We start from the raw sequence: 20,517 nt of genomic DNA, 5'->3' as shown, positions 1-20,517 counted from the left end.
GGACACTTTTTTTTACAGAACCCTTAAAGGGATATGGTGATAGGAGAAAGAAATTATATCTCAATGCGTTTGCGTTCACTTTTAAAACTTTTACATTCCCCAGAGAAACTTTGCATTTGTTTTATTATTATTTTTTTCCCCTTTGTTATATGAAAGTCACATTAAACCTCTAAGCCTTTTTACCCTGCCTTCATAATTTATTTTGCTTTTCAAACAATGTTTGTGAGCGTTTTTATAGTATAATATTAATAATATTAATATTAATCAAATATTAAAATCCATCCTAAACATTGGATTTGGTTAGAAAATGTTTAGAGATGTTTTCTGCCCAATACAGATTGAGGACAAGATGCTGGAATCTCAAGAATTAACAGAAAACTGGAGAGAGATCAAGGATTTACGTTCCAACCTTGAATGTCATCTTCTTGAGGCTGAACAACTCCTCCAATACATGTTGAGGAGGCCAGCTGAGCTCGAGCCAAAGGTTGCTCAGAACCAGCTGGACCAGGCTCAGGTAAGTGACAGCTTTGTTTCCAGATGAAATCCATTTGAAGACCACAAAATGATTACACGTTTTTATGAAATAAGGGTTATATGAGACTTTACTGAAACACTACTGCAACGCAAATTTAATATTACATTAATACTTTATGCACAAGTTTTGTACGATATCTATCAGTTAATCAGATACAGTCTATTATGTATTGCTGAAAGCTCTGGTGATCTTTGGCCTCTGTTACATTTCCTGGCAGGAAGCTTTATTCATTAATAAAGATTTCTCCCCAGATTACTCGTCTGGGTGTAATTATGGATGTGTGAATTGATTTGTCAGTGCCTGTAATAACAGCGTCTAGGCAGACCCCTTTGTTGTGTATGAAAAATAGCACATATTACCATTTCTGGATGTGCTGAGAATTGTCAACAATAGATTGAATGAAAACCTCAATTACCTCAAAGCTCACTCTCTGCCATTGACAGAGGGCGTCATCCAGAGCTGTCCATTTGGCAGGATATCAAATAAAGACAGGCAGCATTTATTAATAATACCCCATATTTCATGCCACAAAGGACTTTATCCAGGAGATGCGCGCCAGGCAGGTTGAGCTGACCCAGCTGAGAGAAAGCATTAATAGGCTAACGGCTGGTCAGGAGTCCCCCGAGCTTATGGAAGTTGGGCGCCTGCGCTGTGCTTGGCTGGATCTGGGCAGACAAGCTGCACAGCTGCTGGAACAGAAAGAGGAGGATCTACAGAGAAGCGGGGACTATCATGACTGTATTTGTATGGTGGAGGAGTTGTTTGACCAGCTGTCCAAGAAATGGGATCAATTGGCAAGGCATGCAACATTCCCTTTTTTTGCACAATATTCTCATGTTTGATAGTTACCATGTGTTGATCTTCAGACATCATTCTTCTCTTTGTTCACAAAAATACTGAATCTTTTCTAGGGGAGATATTGAGAGCACAGCTGAGTGTCTGGATGCCTTGAAGAAGTTGTCCACAGACTTGCAGGACCAGAGATGTGTGCTTGATGATCTGAGAAATAATAGGCACGGAATCCTGCCTCGTCTGAGCTTAGAAGACAGAGACCTGGTTAAAGAGCAGGTTGGTTACCTTGAGCAACGTTGGACCCAGGTGGAATCGCTTGTCCAGAAGAAAATCCAAGATTCAGTCCAAACACTAGAAGAATTTAGTCAAATTGAGGACCATTTGCGGGAGGCACAAGAATGGGCTGAGCTGCAGCAACCGTCCCTCTCTGAGGTTCTTAAGACCAGTCCCCCTCCAGATTTGGCTCAAAGCTTTCTGTTTGATCACTTGAGCTTTTGTGCAGAACTGGAGGCCAAGCAAAAGCTTCTGGCAGAGGTTGTGACAGATGCTAACAGCCTTTCCTATCGCCTAGGACTTAATGAAAGGAGGAAATTGCAGACTTTGGTCCAGGAAGCACAGGCAGAAGTAGTATTGCTTGGAACTAAGGCAGCTCAATATCGTAAAAGCATCAGTAAAGTATTTACAGAACGAACGCAGTTCCTACAAGCCCTCGACAGGGCAGCTGAATGGATCCGGAAGCAAGAGCAGAGGGCTCTTGCAGATGATCATGTGGCGCTCCTACCAAATGTTCTGCACAAGCAGGTGTCAACTTGTAAGAATTTTACCAGCAGTCTAAGAGCATATCAGGTGGAGCTCACGTCACTTTGGACACAGGGACGAGAATTAGTAAAGGATGCAACCGAGGAGGAAAAGAAGGTGACCCTTCAGAAGCTGGAGGAGTTGCAAGTCACCTTCGAAGCCTCCTTGCAAAAGAGCAAGGAGCATCTGCAGAATCTAGAGAAAACACTAGTCATTCGGAAGTACTTTAAAGTGGACCTTGACAGGATCTCTGAGTGGCTAAAACAAGCTGAAGTAGCTACATTTCCAATTATTGACCTGAGCGGGAATGATGAAGACCTTCAGAACCAGTTGACCGAATACCAACAGCTTCTTGATCATGCTTCAGAGTATGAAAATCTTTTGCTTATTGTCCAAAGGGCGGGACAGGAGATTCTTCCCACCTTAAATGAGGTTGACCACTGCTACCTAGATGAGAAACTCAATGGCCTTCCACAACAGTACAATGACATGCTGTTGTTGATTAGAGAGAAACGTGACAGGATCCAACAAGTGCTTTTGGAACGCAGGGAGTTTGAGTCCCTCATTGATGTCACACGAAAAGCTTTGCAGGAACTTCAGGAGAAATGTGATAGTTTAGAGATGTCAGCCAACCAAAGTCTAGAAGAGGGAGAAAGATTGCACAACAATTATGAAGTTCTCCTGAAAGGTCTTGCAAATCTCTTTCAGGGAATGAAAGATCTTAGAGGTAAAACTCAGGATTTCCTTAGCATGGGTCAGCCTTATGCTCCCGAAGTCATTGACCAGTTAGTTTATCTCCACGGCAGTCTTAACCAGCAGATAGAGTGTAGGATGAGAGAATTACAGAAAAAATTGAAAATATTAAATGATCACCAAGCAGTTATCGAGAAAATGGACTATAGCATCACTAGATTAAAGGAACAGCTTGACAAACTTGACTCAGATGAGGAGGTAGATGTCACAGAGAGATTATCTACTCTATACAACCTATCAAAATGTCTTGAAGTGGTTAGTTCCTATCCAGAGGGTCTCAAAGCACAAACGGATGACCTCAACCAGCACTTTGATTTAGAGACCCTTAAGACTCAGGTAATCTTCAGGGAGGAACAACTTCTTACTTTAAAGCAAAGGATTAATACACACATAGAAGAATGTGAGAGAGGTTTTTTAGGAAATAAGGATTATCAAACTGATATTAAAGTATCAATAGACTGGCTCAAGAGTCTTAGGGATCAATTGAGATGTCCATTAATATTTGAAGAAGCAAAAATTGAGATTGTGCAGGAGGAGGTCAGATCACTGTCAGCACTTCAAAAAGAAATGAAATCTAGGTTTAGAGTATTAGAAGGTCTAACTAATCAGGAGAAAGAGAAGTGCATCAGTGAACAAAAGCCATTTCCAAAACCCTTTGAAACCAATTTGATGGACATTCCAAAGCTGAAGGATGATCTTCAACAAGCTTTTAAAGCTAAACAGGTAAGACTATATTAATTCCTGACAGTTAGCCTGTGTTTTCTGACTTTGTTATGAAATACTGAAGGTGAGCTAAATGTTCCCTTGAACTGTTTATCCTCAGGTGGCCTTGCAGTCTGTTCTGTCCCTGCTCCAGAGATACCACCATTCCTTGCTAACCATCCAGCAGTGGTTTGAGGAAGCTGGTGCTCTACTTGAGCAGGCCCCACATAATGTAGACCTGGAGAAAATTTCAGACTGCCTCAAGGACTTAGAAAATATAACAGGCCGGGAACAAACTGTCAAGTGTACGAGGCAAGAAATGCAAGATCTAATCCCTCAAATGGGTGACTTTTTGAGCCCTACTGTATTTAAGCAAATCCAGCAGCATTGTGTGGAGTCTCATCACAAGGGCACAGAGGTCTTTGAGCAGCTAAAACAACGTAGAGACAACTTGGAACGGTAATGCTAATGAGGTTTTGGCATCTAAATAGTTTAAATATTTTTTAAATATTTAAATATTTCACACAAGACCCACACTTGCATTGCCTTATTCATATTAACAATATGATGATTTACAGGCATTGATTTTTACAGTTTATACGTTTTTAACAACTGGATTTGAAGTCACACACATTCACTTTATTTGTTTGTTAGAAGCATAATTCAGTGGAGATCATTCCCAGATGAAACAGATAAAGTTATCAGGCAGATGAATGAAGTTGAGAAGAGGATGACTGAGTTTACAACTGCCAGAGCAAACTCCGAGCAAGAAGCTGAAGACAAGCTTTGTTTATACCAGGTTGTGACTATGCATTTCTTTTCCTGCCTAACTCCTTAAACATTGACTTTGATATGGGTGTTGCGGTTATTCTAAATATCTCCTGTTGCTTCCATTTCTGTCATCAGAGAATTATGTTACAAGTTCAGGGTCTTGAGGACGCACTAAATGAACTGAAAGAAAAAGCAGCCCAGTTTGATCAGTCTGCAATAAAAGACACTACTTCTCAGTCGGTCCATTCATTGAGGCAACGGTGGACTCGGTTGTACAGTGTTGCTAGAGCTCAGGTGAAAGCCCTACAAGACTCTGCAGATAACTGGAGATGCACCAGGGAGAAGGTAAGGAAACTTCATGAGTAGATGCTCACAACTTATTACACTAAGATGCTCTTTAAATTCAGAGAATGTAATCAAACACATGCAATCAGTGCAAATCAGATACAAAATGCCATACAATTATTGTTAGGCGCCCAAATAGCATATTATTAAGTAAATAAACAAACATTATTTCCTAATACCTGTGGAAAAAGTCTAACCTATGATGCCATATGCATGAGTTATGATGAAGTAAAAGCAGTTATTCTGTAAGCTGTGAACCACTGTTGTGGATCTGAGATCAGACCAGAGCATCAGACGCCGACAGTGGCATGGGAATGATGTAATGCTTGGCAATGATAGTCCATACAAAAATAGCCCAACATGGAAGTTGCCAACTCACCACTTCTCTCATAAATCTCTGCTGGAATCACAGTAATGTTAGCAGTACCTTGTCTTGTTTATTTTTGGTAGCGCACACTAATTCTGTGTCGTTTCTTTGTGACCTAAGCCTGTTTCATTGTTCCACTGAGGATATGACATCACTCAGGAAAAAAAGAGTCATAGTTCTTGCAGAACTCTATGTAGCACAGAGAGAGGAGTGCTAAAAGCCACAAAGACCTGTTTTCATCTGTTTCATGACTAATTCATTATTAAGAGTTCTTTGATGTCCTGATAGCTTCTCTTCTGTAAACGCAGTTGCTGATGTCTTATCCCCCTTCTGCAATGCAATACATATATTTGTTTTTTTGAATCAAAGTAATTTATCCCCAATTTTACATTTATTAAATGAAAGAAGGGGGTTAAGACATCAGCAACTGCGTTTACAGAAGAGAAGCAATAAAATTAAATCTATAAATTAAATCTATATCTACATATTAAATCTACATAGCTGAATGAACGTCCAAAACTTGTAACATTTCAATTTAATGGCAACTGAACATGATAAATGTATAACATTATACATAAAAAATAAACATTTCTTTTCTTTCTTTCTTTTTTTTTTTTTTTTTTTACAATAAAATGAATGCTATAGGAGGATAGTAGCACTTATTAATAGGAGTAAAATTTGTTGGAGTAACCCATCCCACATCTCTGTGATTAGCTGGAGAAAATGCGAGCTGTTTGTGAGGACCTGCACAGTCGCGTTCCTGACAGCATGGTGGAAAAAGCCTCCAGTATGGCAGCCCTACACAGTCTTCTGGAGTACCACGACTCCTTCAGTCGAGAGGTGGAGAGAGAGAGCAGCTCCCTGACCCTCATCAGACACCATGTGCTCAACCTGTTTCTCCATCCTCATGTCATTGCACCCTCCACACCCAGCAAACACCAAAACCAAGAGAACTCTTGTCTGCTGGAGATTCAGAGCATTCAGGAGAAATATGACAAGTATGTCTTTCCATCTATCTATCCGGCCGTCCGTCCGTCCGTCCGTCCGTCCATCCATCCAAGAAATTGTTGATTTATTTGCAATTTAAATTGTAGGTTATCTATCAACTAAATTCTGTCAACTTTTCAGATCTGTCTGTCATTTTATTGTTCTGTCTGTCTTTTGTGTGCTTGAGAGTAGATATCCATACAATTATTTAGCTTTGAATTGACAGAGTTGAGACAAAACTATTCCAGTTCCATGTCATGAAAACCATTCCAGTAATTTTTTATAAATTTCCAACCCTACTTTTCTGTCATTTGCTTTTACATCTTCAATCATTTGCATAATATGTATTTTCTGTTTCCTTTTTCTCCTTCAGTCTGTTGCAGGAGGTGTGCGCTAGCCGACAGCAGGTGCAGGTGGAGCTGCTGGAGAGAGAGGAAGTGGTGAGGGAGTTGGGTCTGCTGAAAGGCTGGATTCAGGACACCCAGGGGCTGCTGCTGAGTCCCAGCGCAGACCTGGATAACCTGCTCACTGACCTGGAGGTACTGCAGCGCACCATGCACAGTGGAGAGATGCATTCTAAAATCCTACAACCCGGTTTACTTTACTCATTATATGTATGGTTTGTTTTTATGGTTTCTGCTAGACGGCTCATGGTGGCATGCAGTCTCATCGCCAGAGCCTTGAGCAGATTGCAGATCGTCAGCAGATGAAATATCAGGACCTCCATGCCACTCTTCCTTCTGAGATCAGCACCCAGCTGGCAGAGATCACACTGGCTCTGGGCTCTGCAGAAGATCAGGTACCTTAATTCATATTAGGAATTTCAAAAATACAGGTACCAAATTAATTCTGGTGAGGAATTAATGTAAACTCAGTTTGTAAATGTAAACAGGCGAGACTAAAGATTGTATTTGTGTCAAATATAAGATATATAAATATAAGATCTGTGCATTAGACCTTATAAAGGCAGCCTCATTGACCAACAGAAAACCAGTTACTGGTATTGATTTTGACTACTGAAAGTTTAAGTAACATCTCTTTATCAATTAGCTATTTTTTTCTCCTGTGCTCAGGTGCAGGCACGGGAAAGACAGGTCCAACACAGCAGAGATATTAAAGAAGACTTTAACTCCAGACTTCAGGATATCTCAAAGAAAGTCAAACTCATCTCTTTGAAACTCAAGCAGAAAGCCATGGATGTTGAGGAGGCTAAAGAGGAGACAGAGGTACAGTATGAATACAGCACTGCATTGGAAGCTGTGGTAAATACTTGCCCTAATTACTGAAGTGCACACTATAAATAATGACATGCATCTATTCCAAAATTACTTCCTAGCAACCTGATTTCTAAATATATCAGAATGAGTGCAGTTTACAAGGCATTTTAGTATTATTTAATAATTTTATATTTGATTTCAATTTCTAAAAAATATTTTCAATACATTTATTTTTAGTTAACAATAACAACAATGCAACAAGGTGGCATGTCATTTCTTACAACACTTTTTTATCATTGCATATTAACTTTAAACAGTGTGTTTTTTTAACCTACCATTTCTTTCTATTTTTTTTTTCCTCTCTTAATCCAGACTCTATTTGAGGAGCTAGAGGAGTGTGGCCGTGCTCTGTCTGAGTTAGATGTGTCAGTGCAGGAGTTTGGAGAGCAGAACCCTCTCCTAGCCAAACAGCTGGGCTCCAGCCTAAGTAAACTGACCGAGCTTCATGCTCAGACCAGCAGACTGGCGGAGGGAAGGACCACATGCCTTCAGAAGGTCAGCTTTGGGGGAAAACCTGTTTGGAAACAGTCATTATCTTTGTGTTGATGCTAGTGGCACAGAAATTACACACTTCATCTTTAAATTTGATAAATTTTTCTATAAAGTGTGTTCAACAAAACGGCCCTTTTTCTATTTTAGGCAGAGAAGAACTTTGAAGAATTTAATGAAATGCTTACGCTAACTCTTAACTGGACAGAAAAAGCAGAGACGGTGGTCTCAGCCAACATGATGTGGAGTCCAGCCTCTCAGATGCAGGAGCAAATTAGAACCCATCAGGTTGTGACGCCCGCTTTATCCAGATCACAATTTTTCAGGATTTTCAGTAGCTGTTGGGGCAGAAATCTAATGATATTTTGTGATATATCTCAATCAGGCCTTATTACAACAGTGGCAAGACCTCCAAGGAGAGTTTGAGGGTCTGGTGGAGAGGTTGGGTCTGCTGGATGAGGTGGTCCAGACAGATGCTCTCCACCAGCAGGTGGCAGATCTGAGCAGACATGCTGAAGAGCTGCAGCAGAGAGCCAAAACAAGACTCCTGACACTACAGGATGCAGCCAAGGTAATTCACAACAATATGTCACACACACTACATAAAAACTAATATGAGAACTTTGCAATAGGCTATGCATGTACCCATGTGGGTTGTAGTGTGCTGTGACGCGTCATGCTGAATGGATTTATAGTCAAGCCTCAATGTCTCGTATTCAGCTGTAAATAGCACTGTTATTTATAATTAGTTTTAAATCCATTTTGTTTTAATGTCATTTTGCTAAATAAAACTGCAGTATCACTGTTCTAGTCCACTTCAAGCTTCAAGTCTGCTGTAAATTTAGAAAGGCATTGCCATCTAGTGGCAAATTAGATAGTAGTATAATTCCTCATCATTCTGTATCTTCTTTGCTAGACTTAATTTGTCTGTTTATTAAATTGGTGTATGCGTACCACAGAGAAGTACATTTACAAATTAAAAAAACAAGAAAACACCCACATCAATCCTGCATTTATACAATAAATAAAAATATAACGAAACAAAAGAATGAAGAGATGTATCCATAGGTTAATTAAAAATGCCATTACAAATCAGCAAATATAAATGGTATATTCTTGACAAAATTCAGTAGAGGATCCCAGTTTTATCAAATTTGCCAGTGGAACTTTTTAAAAAAATATATATATTAGGGCTGGACTCTAATATTCGAATATTCGTTCGGTGGGTTGGTATTCGATTTGAAAATTTGACATTCGAATATTCGTTTTTTTTTTGTTTTGTTTTTTGCACACCTGGCATCCCCCTAGAAACGGTTCTCATTCGCGCTTGAATATGTTTTACACTATTTTTATTTATTTAAATTTCGTTTTTATTTATTTAAATTCCGTTTTTATTCATTTAAATCTACCCTACTTTGTCAGTGAGAAAAATATTATAAGACTACCTTATTAAAAATATTGCTTAAGTTAACAGACCTGTGTGTGTGTGTGTGTGTGTGTGTGTGTGTGTGTGTGTGTGTGTGTGTGTGTGTGTGTGTGTGTGTGTGTGTGTGTGTGTGTGTGTGTGTGTGTGTGTGTTTTATATCGCATTGTCCGTTCTCGGAGCATATAAGCTCTGCTCGCGTGAGGCCGCTTCCCGCTTGCGCTGTTCTGTAGTTTATTAATTGTATTAATTCTGAACGTGTCGCGTCTCGCCTGTCTATCTATATTGCACCAAATAGGACACTGCATTCCCTTGTGAAGTCGTTTGGATGAACGGTTCTCGAAATAATCAAAATGAAAACGGACAGACAGACATCAGACATCCCAACTTGCAAGAAAACTGTTCGGTTTTTGTTGACGGGGGTGATTGTTCGGTTTTGTCTGTCTTACATGGGCTTCAAGAGGCACACACGCACATTTGTACACACACGCAAGGTCTCTTACTCTCTCCCTCTCTGTCGTGCGCTCGCTACACGGTTTGGAGCTCGCAAGCTCCAGATTCCGGGAGATTTGAACTAATTTTGGGGCCTCGGGGAGCCGCTATCAATATGCGGGAGACTCCCGGAACTTCCTTACATTTTTTCTCGGAACATATAGAGATTCCGAAGCTTCGAATATTTGATGTTCATTACGAAGCTTCGAAGCTCAAAAAATGGTATTTGGACCAGCCCTAATATATATAAAATACATCAAACCTTCTAAACACTGCTTTATCTTAACATTCTTTTATAGATTTATCTTAAACCATACAATCAGTAGTGAACAGAAAATTTGTGCCCATGAATTAGTCCTCATAAATTGTCTAACTGGCATCAAGCCATGAAGAAATTGGTTTGTACTTCCATTTTTGATTAAAGAGCAGATAACTCTGTAAAGGTTTAGGTTTCAGCAAATTTTTAAATGAGTAGCAATATACGCTGTTCTTCGTTTCCGTGTCTCTAATAATATAGCCTTATGGGAGATTATTTTATTTTTTTACTTGTTATATGACTCTTGAATACTTTTTTCTGATTGGTCAATGGCAGCATTCTGCAGTCAAACATTTGTATATAATGCATACATTATAAAATATTAGTAAATTAACTTTTCTAAGGAAACCCTTTTATAGTTAGTATACTTATGCCATCACTGTTTCAGCTCAACTATAAAACCATAGCTACTAATGCTCTCTTCATTTTTGCGCTCTTTAGAGCTACATTGATCTGGTTTTGAGCACCACTTTATAACATTTTAGGACCACTTCAGCTGCTTGTATTCTGTAGGCTTATGTCTCATTTAGCAGTTGTTCTCTGAAGTAAATCACTGAATTTAGTCTCTTGCTCAGGGACACTGTGGTGATTTAGCAAGATTGTGATCTCAGTTCTGGATCCCCACATGATTGAACCTGCAGTCGCGTTTGAGTTAAATGAGTGCTACTGTGTAAACTGAAATGGATTTTTCTCGATGGATATATCTATATGCCAAAAGGGGGAGCTAGCGCTTCTGCTAATTAACCAAGTGCTTTCACAGTGCCAAATGCCGATAAGTCAATCCATTGTTTAGCATAGCACCACTCTTATAGGCCCCTTTATTTTCCTTCTTTCGTTTCCTTTCTCTGTTATTTTTTCTGTTAATCTCAGTTTTGTCATTTTTAATAGTGGGATTATCTGTTTGTTTCATTTTATTCTGCTCAGTGGCAGCCTGGGAAAGTCTTTTGAATCATATTTAAGAAGGGTAATGCAGTTTGATGCAACATGAAATTACAAACTTTACCACGAAAGCAACCATTTATACAGTGTTTACAGGGATAGATGGATGTAATTCTTGATAAATAATCAATGAAATATCTAAAAACATTACAGACATTTGTCTCTGTAAAGCCAATTGTCAGTGGGATGAACATAATGATCTTACTGTTTGTCTTTCTCTGTGTAGGACCTGGGGAGACTGGAGAGTGATGTGAAGAGCCTCCATCGGTCCATAGAGAGAGTACAGGAGACTCTGGCCTCTGCTGATCTGGCTCGCCTCAGCCTCAGAGAACAGCTGGCTCAGAGACAGGTACACCGATCACTCTTGTTATCTTCTACTAACACATTTTTTTCCATTCCTCTGATTTATCTAATGTATTTACTCTCTGATTAAAATGCAATCATTACATTCTGTACTGCATAGGGTAGTGTTGCCACATTCATACACTGCAAAAATAATTATTCTTTATTATTAGTTATTTTGTTATTCTTTTTTTCCAGTAAGGATCTTTATTATTAGAAAAAATACATTGTATTAAGATTATTTTCTTGTTTTATGCATAATTATTGCAACATGTAGTTTATGGTTTATGCTTATAACAAGAACGAAAAAGGTTGACATCAAGGTAGGCAAAAATAAACTTAATTTTTAACTTAATAAATATATATTCAAGTAACAAGTTTTGCTTCTCAAGTAAATTTGATCTTGTTTTAAATTTGTATATGTTATGTAATATGTTATGCACAAATGATATAATATGTTTCCTAGGTAAAACAGGTTAGAAACACTGATTTAAAAATAAATAATGAAGAAAAAAAACAGACTTTTTTCTGACACAGAAATCAGATATTCTGATTTTATCACTGGTACCATCAAACTAATGATTCATATTTATTGCTCAGCTCCTGTTGTCAGAGATGGAGGGTCTCAAGCAGCAGGTGCAGGCTATGCAGATGTGTCAGAGCGCCCTCCGGCTGCCAGAGGATGTAATGCCTGCATTACCGCTTTGTGTTACTGCACAGAGTCTTCAACACGAAAGCAGCCATCTCCAACACAATACCATTCAACAGTGCAATATATTACAGGTATCTAGTCTACACACAGATTACAACATATTCTGAGATGATGTACTCGAATGATTTTTCAATTCAAGCTTTCACTCAAATGTTTATGCTGATATATAACAAAGTTAGTTAGATCAGTAGTCTTTTTGACCCCATTGTACATATCTTAAATCTACAGTAGCATTAACCTATTTAATCCTAAAACTAAATTATGATTGTTTTTGATGTAAGAAACCTTAACTGACATTATGAAGGGGCTTCAGGGGTAAATATAAAATGCTACAGAAGTGTCGAATTTGGCCACTTCAGTGTATCTGCATGGTTTCATATAGCATGGTCATGGGATTCCTTTGGGCTCGTCACTTGTGTTTTTAACGGCTCATTTAGCATCTCTCTTACATTCCCCCAGGAGGCCATGGTGCAGTATGAGCAATACGAACAGGAAGTCAAGAACCTACAGAGACTTATTGAAGAGGCGCATCGTGTCATTCAGGACCGCCCTGTTGCCACAGGAAACATACATGAGCTTCAGACACAGATACAACATCATGAGGTGAGGAAGGACATCCTTCTTTCATATTGTTATTACTTTTATAGATGCTTAAGGCATAATTTTTATTTTTTAAATACTATTTATTCACAAAAGAAAGCTGTTTATTCACAAAAGCACTGGAATCTGTTATGATCATTCTTGCTTTGTGCATCAGTCAGTCAATCTCACAATTCATTGCAGACATGTTGTCTTAGCTATTACTCACCTCGTTGCTTTGCTAGTTTACCTACATTGGACTGGAATGAGTCAGGCCATAAATTCCCAAAGTGTTCTCAATGAGTGTAAAGGTAGTTCTGCGATCTTTGACCTCAGTCTGTTTTTCCTGAGAGACATCAGATTATTTCTCTCTCTCACGCCCTTTTGCCCTGTTTCTTTACATTTGCACACACAAACACATTCACACACATGAAGGCAAGTACGGCTACACGATTAATCAAATTGATATATGGCTTTGTGCGATCAAATCACGTTATTACGTGGTTTTCTGCCAACACAAAAGCTTGATGGGTTAAAAGCATTTGAAAATGAAGAAATTAAGACATCCATAAATATTAGTATTGTAATTGTACAGTTGTAGTGTAAAACAAATGATTTATTAATTTTATATATTTTTTTAAATACTCTTTTTTTACAGTAAAATGTAAATACTTTTTTGTTTAATATTTTATTTAGGAATAATAATTTTAATAATATTTATTATTATCTATCCATTCTCCAAACAGCTTGTCTATAGGGTCCCGGGTATGCTGTTGCCTATAATAATAATAATAATAGTTATTTTGTATTATTGTTGTTATTTTTTATTGATATATATTGATATATATATATATATATATATATATATATATATATATATATATATATATATATATATATATGAAAAATTGTGCATCCCTACAAACAAGAACAGCCATCACATTTTAAGTCGCAATCATAATTCTTATTTTAAAAAATCAATTTTTTAAAAAATGTTCCACCCTGATTGTGCAGCCCTAAAAACAAGAGTGTTTAAACACACCAAAAATAAATAAACCTAAACCTGTACTGAGTCTCACGTCCCCATGTTTTATTAGCACAGCTTGTTTTAGTTGGGGTGGCAGATGTGGCTTTATTACCTAGGGTTATTTTCCTCTGCAGAGCCGAGTGCTGCAGCTGCAGCTTTCTTCCACATGACCTCATTATCAGAGACTGGCCTGTCTGTGTGTGTTTGCGAAAGAATGACAGTTAAAGAGTCAGAAAGACGGGAGGGGGGCTCTGTAGGCCATACAAAATATGCAATGTGAGCCCCCTTCCTCCCCTCTAAGTCTCTCGCTCGCAACCAGTTCTTTTGTTTGTCAGGAAAACAGCTTCGGGATTGGTGGAAAGAGAGGAAGTGAAGGAAGAAAAAAGCCCTCAATTCCTGTTCCCGTGGTCTTTGTATGTGTGTGAGTTGGCCGGTTAGGGGGAGGAAGTGTTCTTCCTTGTTCTACTCCCCTCCCACTCTCTCCAGTTGGTCGAGCTCTGTGCCAATCACGTTCACCGTTACCCGAAGGCTTGGCTTGTCGGGCTTCTCCTACCACTCTCTGATTGGCTGCTAGCTCAAAATGCCTCTGACTGAGCTATTGCTCGGCTGTGCTGTTTTTTTTTTTATACTGCTAACAGACAGAGAGGGGGAATTTCTCAGCTCAGCTCGCCGGTGCCGCTCTCTGCATTAACCCCCTTTTCACTCCTCATCTATGGGACTTAATCCAGGAACCATATGTTTGGACGTATCCCAGCTGCATGGATCTCAGTGGAATAATAATGTAATGTGTCATTGTGACAGGAACTGGCCCTGAAGATTAAAGGCTACCAGGAGCAGATATCGGCCTTGAACTCCAAGTGTAAAATGTTGACTCTGAAAGCCAAGCATGCTACCATGCTGTTGACGGTCAGCGAGGTTGACGGCCTCTCAGACGGATTAGAGGAGCTTGAGGATGAGGAGGAAGAGATGCCCAAACACCCACCAACACACCCCTCTGTTGTCATGGTGAGTGATTTACACTTGTACACATGTTAGGACTGGGCGGGGTTCACTGGGTGCTCTTTTTCAGATAAGCATCCCATGGGTCTCTTCTTTCTCCCACAGGGTTGTATGTGCCTTTGCATTGTGTATCCCTACTGTTGTTTGTTACTGAAACAGGAAACAGGATGAGGGTGTTAGTTGGCCTTGACTTTGTCAACACTATTAGGAAATTTAAGTTGCCCTGCGTTGCATCAGTCATGATCAGGGCCGGATTCCACATTAACGGCCAACAGTTCAGCTCACGCTCCAGCTGTGTCGCTCAGTCCTTATAGACTTGCAGAGAAAGGAGTGTAGCTTTGCGATACTTCAGCAGTCATTGGAGCTAGATCTAAATTTAGTCTAATGTTGGAGTGCTCCAGTGGTTCAGATTACTTTAGTTCGTGCTGGCAAGCACAATTCATTATCGTATGCCATCTTATTGTATTTTTACAGTGAGTCTGTGCATATCCTCTGCCCCATTTCCTGACCCAGTTCATTCCTTTATCATGACGAGAGGTCTGTGAATGGCTTAGTCATGGCTACTCTTAACAAATGTGGTCTGTCTATAATTCTCTGGTGCTTTGCAGGGTCTTATTTTGCTTTTCTGCTTGAATCATTACTTCCTGTCAGATCCATTGGGAATATACATTACTGCAGAAGTTTGGGGTCAAGAAATTAAGGATTTTTGATTAAAATACATGCTGGGTTTTTTTTTCGGGGGTCTCCACAGAATTATTAAACAGCACATATTAAACAGCACAACTGTTTCCAACATTGATGATAATAAGAAACAATTCTTAAGCACTAAATCAGCATATTAGAATGATTTCTGAAAGATCATGTGACATGAATTAACAGGAATTAATGACATTTTTAACTGCAGTAATATTTCACAATATTACTGTTTTTACTCTATATTTGAAGAGTATTGAAGAGTTACTCTATGTTTTAAATCTTGCTGACCCCAAAGTTTTGAATGATAGTGTACTTTTCCCAACTCTTCTAATATTCTTCCTCTGGTTTTTTTTCCCTTCTTCCTTTGGTGCTATACTCCTGTTTCGCTGTTGATGTATCTTTCTTTCTCTTTCTTCCTCTGTCTCTTTGGCTCTTTAATGGTCAGATGACGGCTGGCCGTTGTCATACTCTCCTCTCCCCGGTCACAGAGGAGTCTGGTGAGGAGGGCACCAACAGCGAGGTCTCCTCTCCCCCCGCCTGCAGATCACCCTCACCCGGGCCTAACGCTGACACCTCTCAGGTATTCCGTGGCTCTAACCCATACCTCACTAACACCTGCCGGCCTTATCACATTTAATCAACTTATCCCAGATCAGCCACTTTAACTCAGTTTAAACTTGACCAATTGATTTCTTACAGTAGCCACTGTTCTGTTCTTGATTTAAATATGAATCTGGCTTTTCACACTGTGCTTAAACTCGGGTTAACGTCATTCTAAACACCGCTTTTAACCCCATGTAAATGAATGTTTCACGCTTTCAAACGTCAGCGTATAAATACCCAGGAGTAATTGTCTATCTCGGGTAAATTATGAGCAGTGTGAAACATGATTCTGTTCGCCCAGGGTTTAGAATGACCCATGGTTAAATATTTCAAGTGTGAAAAGCCCAAATGTTAGTCTGAGGGTTCCCAAGATTATGGAAAACCTGGAAATGGTTTTCCCTTACCTTTTCTGGAGTATTTATTTATTTTAAAATACTTCTATCGTCTTTATACACAGATACAATTCTAAGACATTTGTAGCATGATTTCCTCAAAGTATAAACATTGTGACTCTTGGATGCTTTCAAAACATTTCTGTTTGTTTGAGCTTTCCAATCAACCCGAAACAGCAGCATTGAATTAAGAGAGGACTACCCTATATATTTGTCCAACTAAAGGCTCCGATATACTCACTTCTTTTTCGTTCTTCGCTTTGGGGTAAAAGGATGTTTGAAATATATGAGCAGTGTTATACTGTTAGCGAACATCCTGACACCGCACATGCTACTGAGAGCAGCCTTTAGATGAATATGTAAATATGTGTGCTTTCCTTTCAATAAAATAATCACACAGCAAAAATGACAGCAATAGGAAAACGAAAAAGAAAGAAATCTGATCATAGCGATGCGGATGTTTGCACAAGCTTGTCTGTGAGGGGCTGCCGCTTTACTTTCGCTTTATTGTTTATGTTTATTTTGTCATTAAATTTACGTAATGTTCGCTGGTTCCCGCCTCCTTCTTCCCTGAACTTGAACTTTGTTACAGTGGGATCTCTATTCTTCAGTTGACTTTCTTGAGGAACTTTATCACTGATTTCATTCTGACTGTTTGTATAAACATACATCAGCCATGTAATGAACAGAGTTGACACACATTTGAACATGGCCTCAGGCAGTGACAACGATATTTTAGTTAGCACAGATTTTTTAGGTGTTTAAGCATCTGGCAAACACATGGTTAACCACTTCAGTGTGTGAAATAAATTGGCATAATATTGTTACTAGGTACATGTGCAACATCTGCGAAATGCAGACACAAGCTCACCTTAGTATCACTACTGTTTTCTTGTATTTTAATAGAACCAGCACAGTTTGGTTTATTATTCATTCATGCATGCACACACTCTCAGTCACACTCATTGACATAATTTCACGTCTTTTGTAGGGTTCAGGACGAGCTCCTTTAAGTAGAGCTCCATTACAGGAGCTGTATGACCCCTCCATGGAGTCAGCTTCCTCAGCAAACCTAGACGACCTACAACGCTCATGGGAGACTTTGAAGAATGTGGTAAATATCCATAGATGCATCTCACATTACAAAATCCAAATCACTTCTTCATATGTTGGCTAGCATATTTATTTTTTATAGATCAGTGAGAAGCAGAAGAGCCTATATGAAGCTCTGGAGAGGCAGCAGCACTATCAGGAGACCCTGCAATCCGTCTCCACAAAGATGGAGTCCATTGAGACCGCACTAAATGAGGGCTTAGAGCCAAGCAAGACTCCTGAGAGCCAGATGGCCGCCCACCAGGTGAGAGAAACAGAGGATCAGATAAAGCAAGATGACCGCACTAAAGCTAGATCACATAAAAAACTCAAGCCTGCTGCTGGACTAGCGATACAAGCCAGAGGACAGAGTTACCCTCTAGATTACCAACTTCTCGTATGTCTAAAACTAATCTCTTACCTAGAAGTATCTTCCTTTCTGTGGCATGTAGCCTTTAATGTAATTTTATTGTTTACAACTAGAGCAAATCAACGTACTAATAAAACCAGAAATGAATAGAAGCAATTTTATGATTGATGGTTGTTCTTCAGGCTCTGATGGATGAGATCCTAATGCTCCAGGATGAGATCAGTGCTCTGCAGGCCTGCTTCTCCCGGGAGCTGCAGATGGATGAGGACAGTTTGGAGGCAGATGCCGGAGACCAGCTGGCCCTGCAGTCAACCCTCACTGTACTGGGAGAGCGAATGGCCACCATCCACATGAAGGCCTCCGGAAAGCGACAACTTCTGGAGGTAAGCAGGAGTAATATCATGCAAAGTAATGGCGACAGCAAGAAATCTGCATTGTCCGTTAAAAAAGGATTGTAGTAGATTATTCTGGTTATTTTACGCACTGTTGTTTAGCACATACTGGTTATTTTAAATTGTCATGTGTGTCCTAGTGGTAGTTATTTTAGTCTTTTGATTTAACTATCAGCACATCTCTCTGATTAAAAAACACTAATTCCAGATCATAATGCAAATAACAGGCAAGCCTAAACATATTCCCAGGAAGCATAATTAAAGAGATAAAGAATACTGAACAAACTGGAAGTATGTTTTCACACTTGTTTGCATCAATGGCGATAGTGTGTTTTGTCTGCTACTTTACACTGACTTATTTGGCTTGAGAAGAACCAACAAGAAATCACTTATTACATACCCTTGCTTTTAGCATATTCAATTTTGTGCATTCTCTGACCTGCAGGAGCGATTGAGCGAGCAGTTAGAAGAACAGAGGCAGGAACAAGCGCTACAGCGTTACCATAGTGAAGCAGAGGAGCTTGACAACTGGCTGCTCAGCACACGTGCCACACTGAGCTCCACTCTTCAGCCACAACCACAGGACATGGACATGGAGGAACAGCTGATCGACTGCCAGGTCAGAGACTAGGCGTGGGAAATAGAAGAAAAAAACATGCCACAACATTCCTAAATTTTGGTTGATAACAGTATGCATCATGATATAGATATTTTTTATGGGAAAATGATTCACTGAAATTATTTAATTTGATTTTCATTAGTTCATTTCAGTTAACCAATTTCATATTTTCAGAACACTTGTGCATTTTTTGAAAAGACAGATCTGAGTTGTTATGGCAAAATTTGAGTTAGAAAATTCATTAAGATTTTCTCAAGCATGTAAATTCATCAGATTCTGGTGGCTAATCATCTCTGGATTCACTACTGTGGGCCGCAGTAAATCTGCTTAGCTGTGTCGGTTTTGTCCCATTCTGTTGGTCATTAGGATTAAGGGCTTCTTCTTCCCTGCAGTCATGGGACGTCCCACAGTGCATGTCTGCATTTCTTCAAGGAGACACACATACACACACATGTCTTTTGTGTTGTGATTAGAGGGCTGTAGGGATTAAGTTAACCTTTAACCTGAGAGTTAGACTCTTTGTGATAAGTCAGGGTGGCCCTGACCTTTAGCTTACTGCAGTGGATGTTTGCTCATTTCTCACTAGTGAATGCCACATGCTGTCTCCACTATTAACCAGCATTCAGTTCCAGCTACCGTGCAGGCCCATCCCAGCACTTCTGATCTATTCAAAATGTAGATTTTAAAAATGTCTTTATTGTTTCAATTGTTAGTAGTACACTAATGTCTGTGGACTAGTGTGCATGTAGTATGGTAGAGATATAGATGTCTGAAGACTCGGTTAAGCAGCTTAAGAAGATTATCAGTCACTGCTTACACACGTCTCCTGTTTACGTATTTTTTTACACCCCTTCTGTTGTGTTTTTTGCATTCAGGGTGTTTGACCCATATCTGACAACAAACTAATCCACAACTTTTAACCTCAACTTTATCTTTATGGTAAACTCATCTGAAAGTTTTGTTACTTGAATTTACAATGGTAGCACCTAAAATCAAACTTTGTCTTAAAACATGTGGTTCTGAATCAAACAACAAACAAAAAAGATATGTTACCAAACCCAAATCATGATTGTTAATTTAATGTGATTAATGTTTAATTACATTTAATTGAAGGTGTTTGACTTAATGTTAATAGCACAAACAATCCTAAAATATGAATCACATTGCTGAATCATATCTAATCGGTTCTCAATTTTGTCTTGTAATCTTTTGTTCCTGATTCAGAACATGTTACTGGAGATCGAGCAGAAGGTGCTGTGTCTGTCTGAGCTGTCAGTGCACAGTGAGAGTTTGCTGATGGAGGGGAAGGCCGGTACACGGGGTGACGCTGAGCAGCTCTCCCTCAAACTATACTGCCTCAAATCCAGCCTGCTGGAACTACAGCGCATCCTCCAAGACAAACAGACCCACATCCAGGTGAGGACAAAAAGTACTGATTGAACATTACTTTGAGAAATTGTATGCTACAATTTCTCAAAGTAATGTTCAATCAGTACTTTTGCCCACACATACCACTAAAAACACATCCTCGCCTCAATGGATGCATTGTGAACAGCGGTACAGAAGAATGCCAAGCGCTGTTCATTGTTGTGAAAGATGTTCCACTGCTCTCCATCTGAAACAAAGTCTTTTAACAAATTGTGGAGCAAGTCTGGAATTTTCTCCCAGCTCTTGTAAAAGAGACTTGCTGGTGACATATAAAAGCCTG

General features: G+C 39.3%; 1 protein-coding gene across 1 annotated transcript in view; it reads left to right on the top strand.

The window, feature by feature from the left end:
- Window positions 1–20,517, top strand: part of syne1a (spectrin repeat containing, nuclear envelope 1a) — a 119,433-nt gene that overhangs the window by 67,006 nt on the left and 31,910 nt on the right. The window contains exons 75-97 of the mRNA XM_077221161.1: window positions 338–514; window positions 1,069–1,334; window positions 1,447–3,601; window positions 3,702–4,039; window positions 4,235–4,379; window positions 4,487–4,696; window positions 5,778–6,061; window positions 6,424–6,589; window positions 6,694–6,849; window positions 7,124–7,276; window positions 7,640–7,822; window positions 7,967–8,104; window positions 8,202–8,387; window positions 11,213–11,335; window positions 11,929–12,111; window positions 12,500–12,643; window positions 14,448–14,651; window positions 15,787–15,921; window positions 17,328–17,450; window positions 17,532–17,693; window positions 17,981–18,181; window positions 18,636–18,809; window positions 20,034–20,225. Of these exons, the coding sequence (XP_077077276.1) occupies window positions 338–514; window positions 1,069–1,334; window positions 1,447–3,601; window positions 3,702–4,039; window positions 4,235–4,379; window positions 4,487–4,696; window positions 5,778–6,061; window positions 6,424–6,589; window positions 6,694–6,849; window positions 7,124–7,276; window positions 7,640–7,822; window positions 7,967–8,104; window positions 8,202–8,387; window positions 11,213–11,335; window positions 11,929–12,111; window positions 12,500–12,643; window positions 14,448–14,651; window positions 15,787–15,921; window positions 17,328–17,450; window positions 17,532–17,693; window positions 17,981–18,181; window positions 18,636–18,809; window positions 20,034–20,225 (6,198 nt within the window). The remainder of the gene's footprint in view (window positions 1–337; window positions 515–1,068; window positions 1,335–1,446; window positions 3,602–3,701; window positions 4,040–4,234; window positions 4,380–4,486; window positions 4,697–5,777; window positions 6,062–6,423; window positions 6,590–6,693; window positions 6,850–7,123; window positions 7,277–7,639; window positions 7,823–7,966; window positions 8,105–8,201; window positions 8,388–11,212; window positions 11,336–11,928; window positions 12,112–12,499; window positions 12,644–14,447; window positions 14,652–15,786; window positions 15,922–17,327; window positions 17,451–17,531; window positions 17,694–17,980; window positions 18,182–18,635; window positions 18,810–20,033; window positions 20,226–20,517) is intronic.

The sequence above is a fragment of the Siphateles boraxobius genome, unplaced genomic scaffold (genome assembly GCF_051911475.1).
Source record: "Siphateles boraxobius isolate OS27281-9 unplaced genomic scaffold, OSU_SipBor_1 8, whole genome shotgun sequence".
Lineage (NCBI taxonomy): Eukaryota > Metazoa > Chordata > Actinopteri > Cypriniformes > Leuciscidae > Siphateles > Siphateles boraxobius.
Note: the sequence above shows the minus strand (reverse complement) of the source record. Positions and strands in the feature narration are given on the sequence as shown.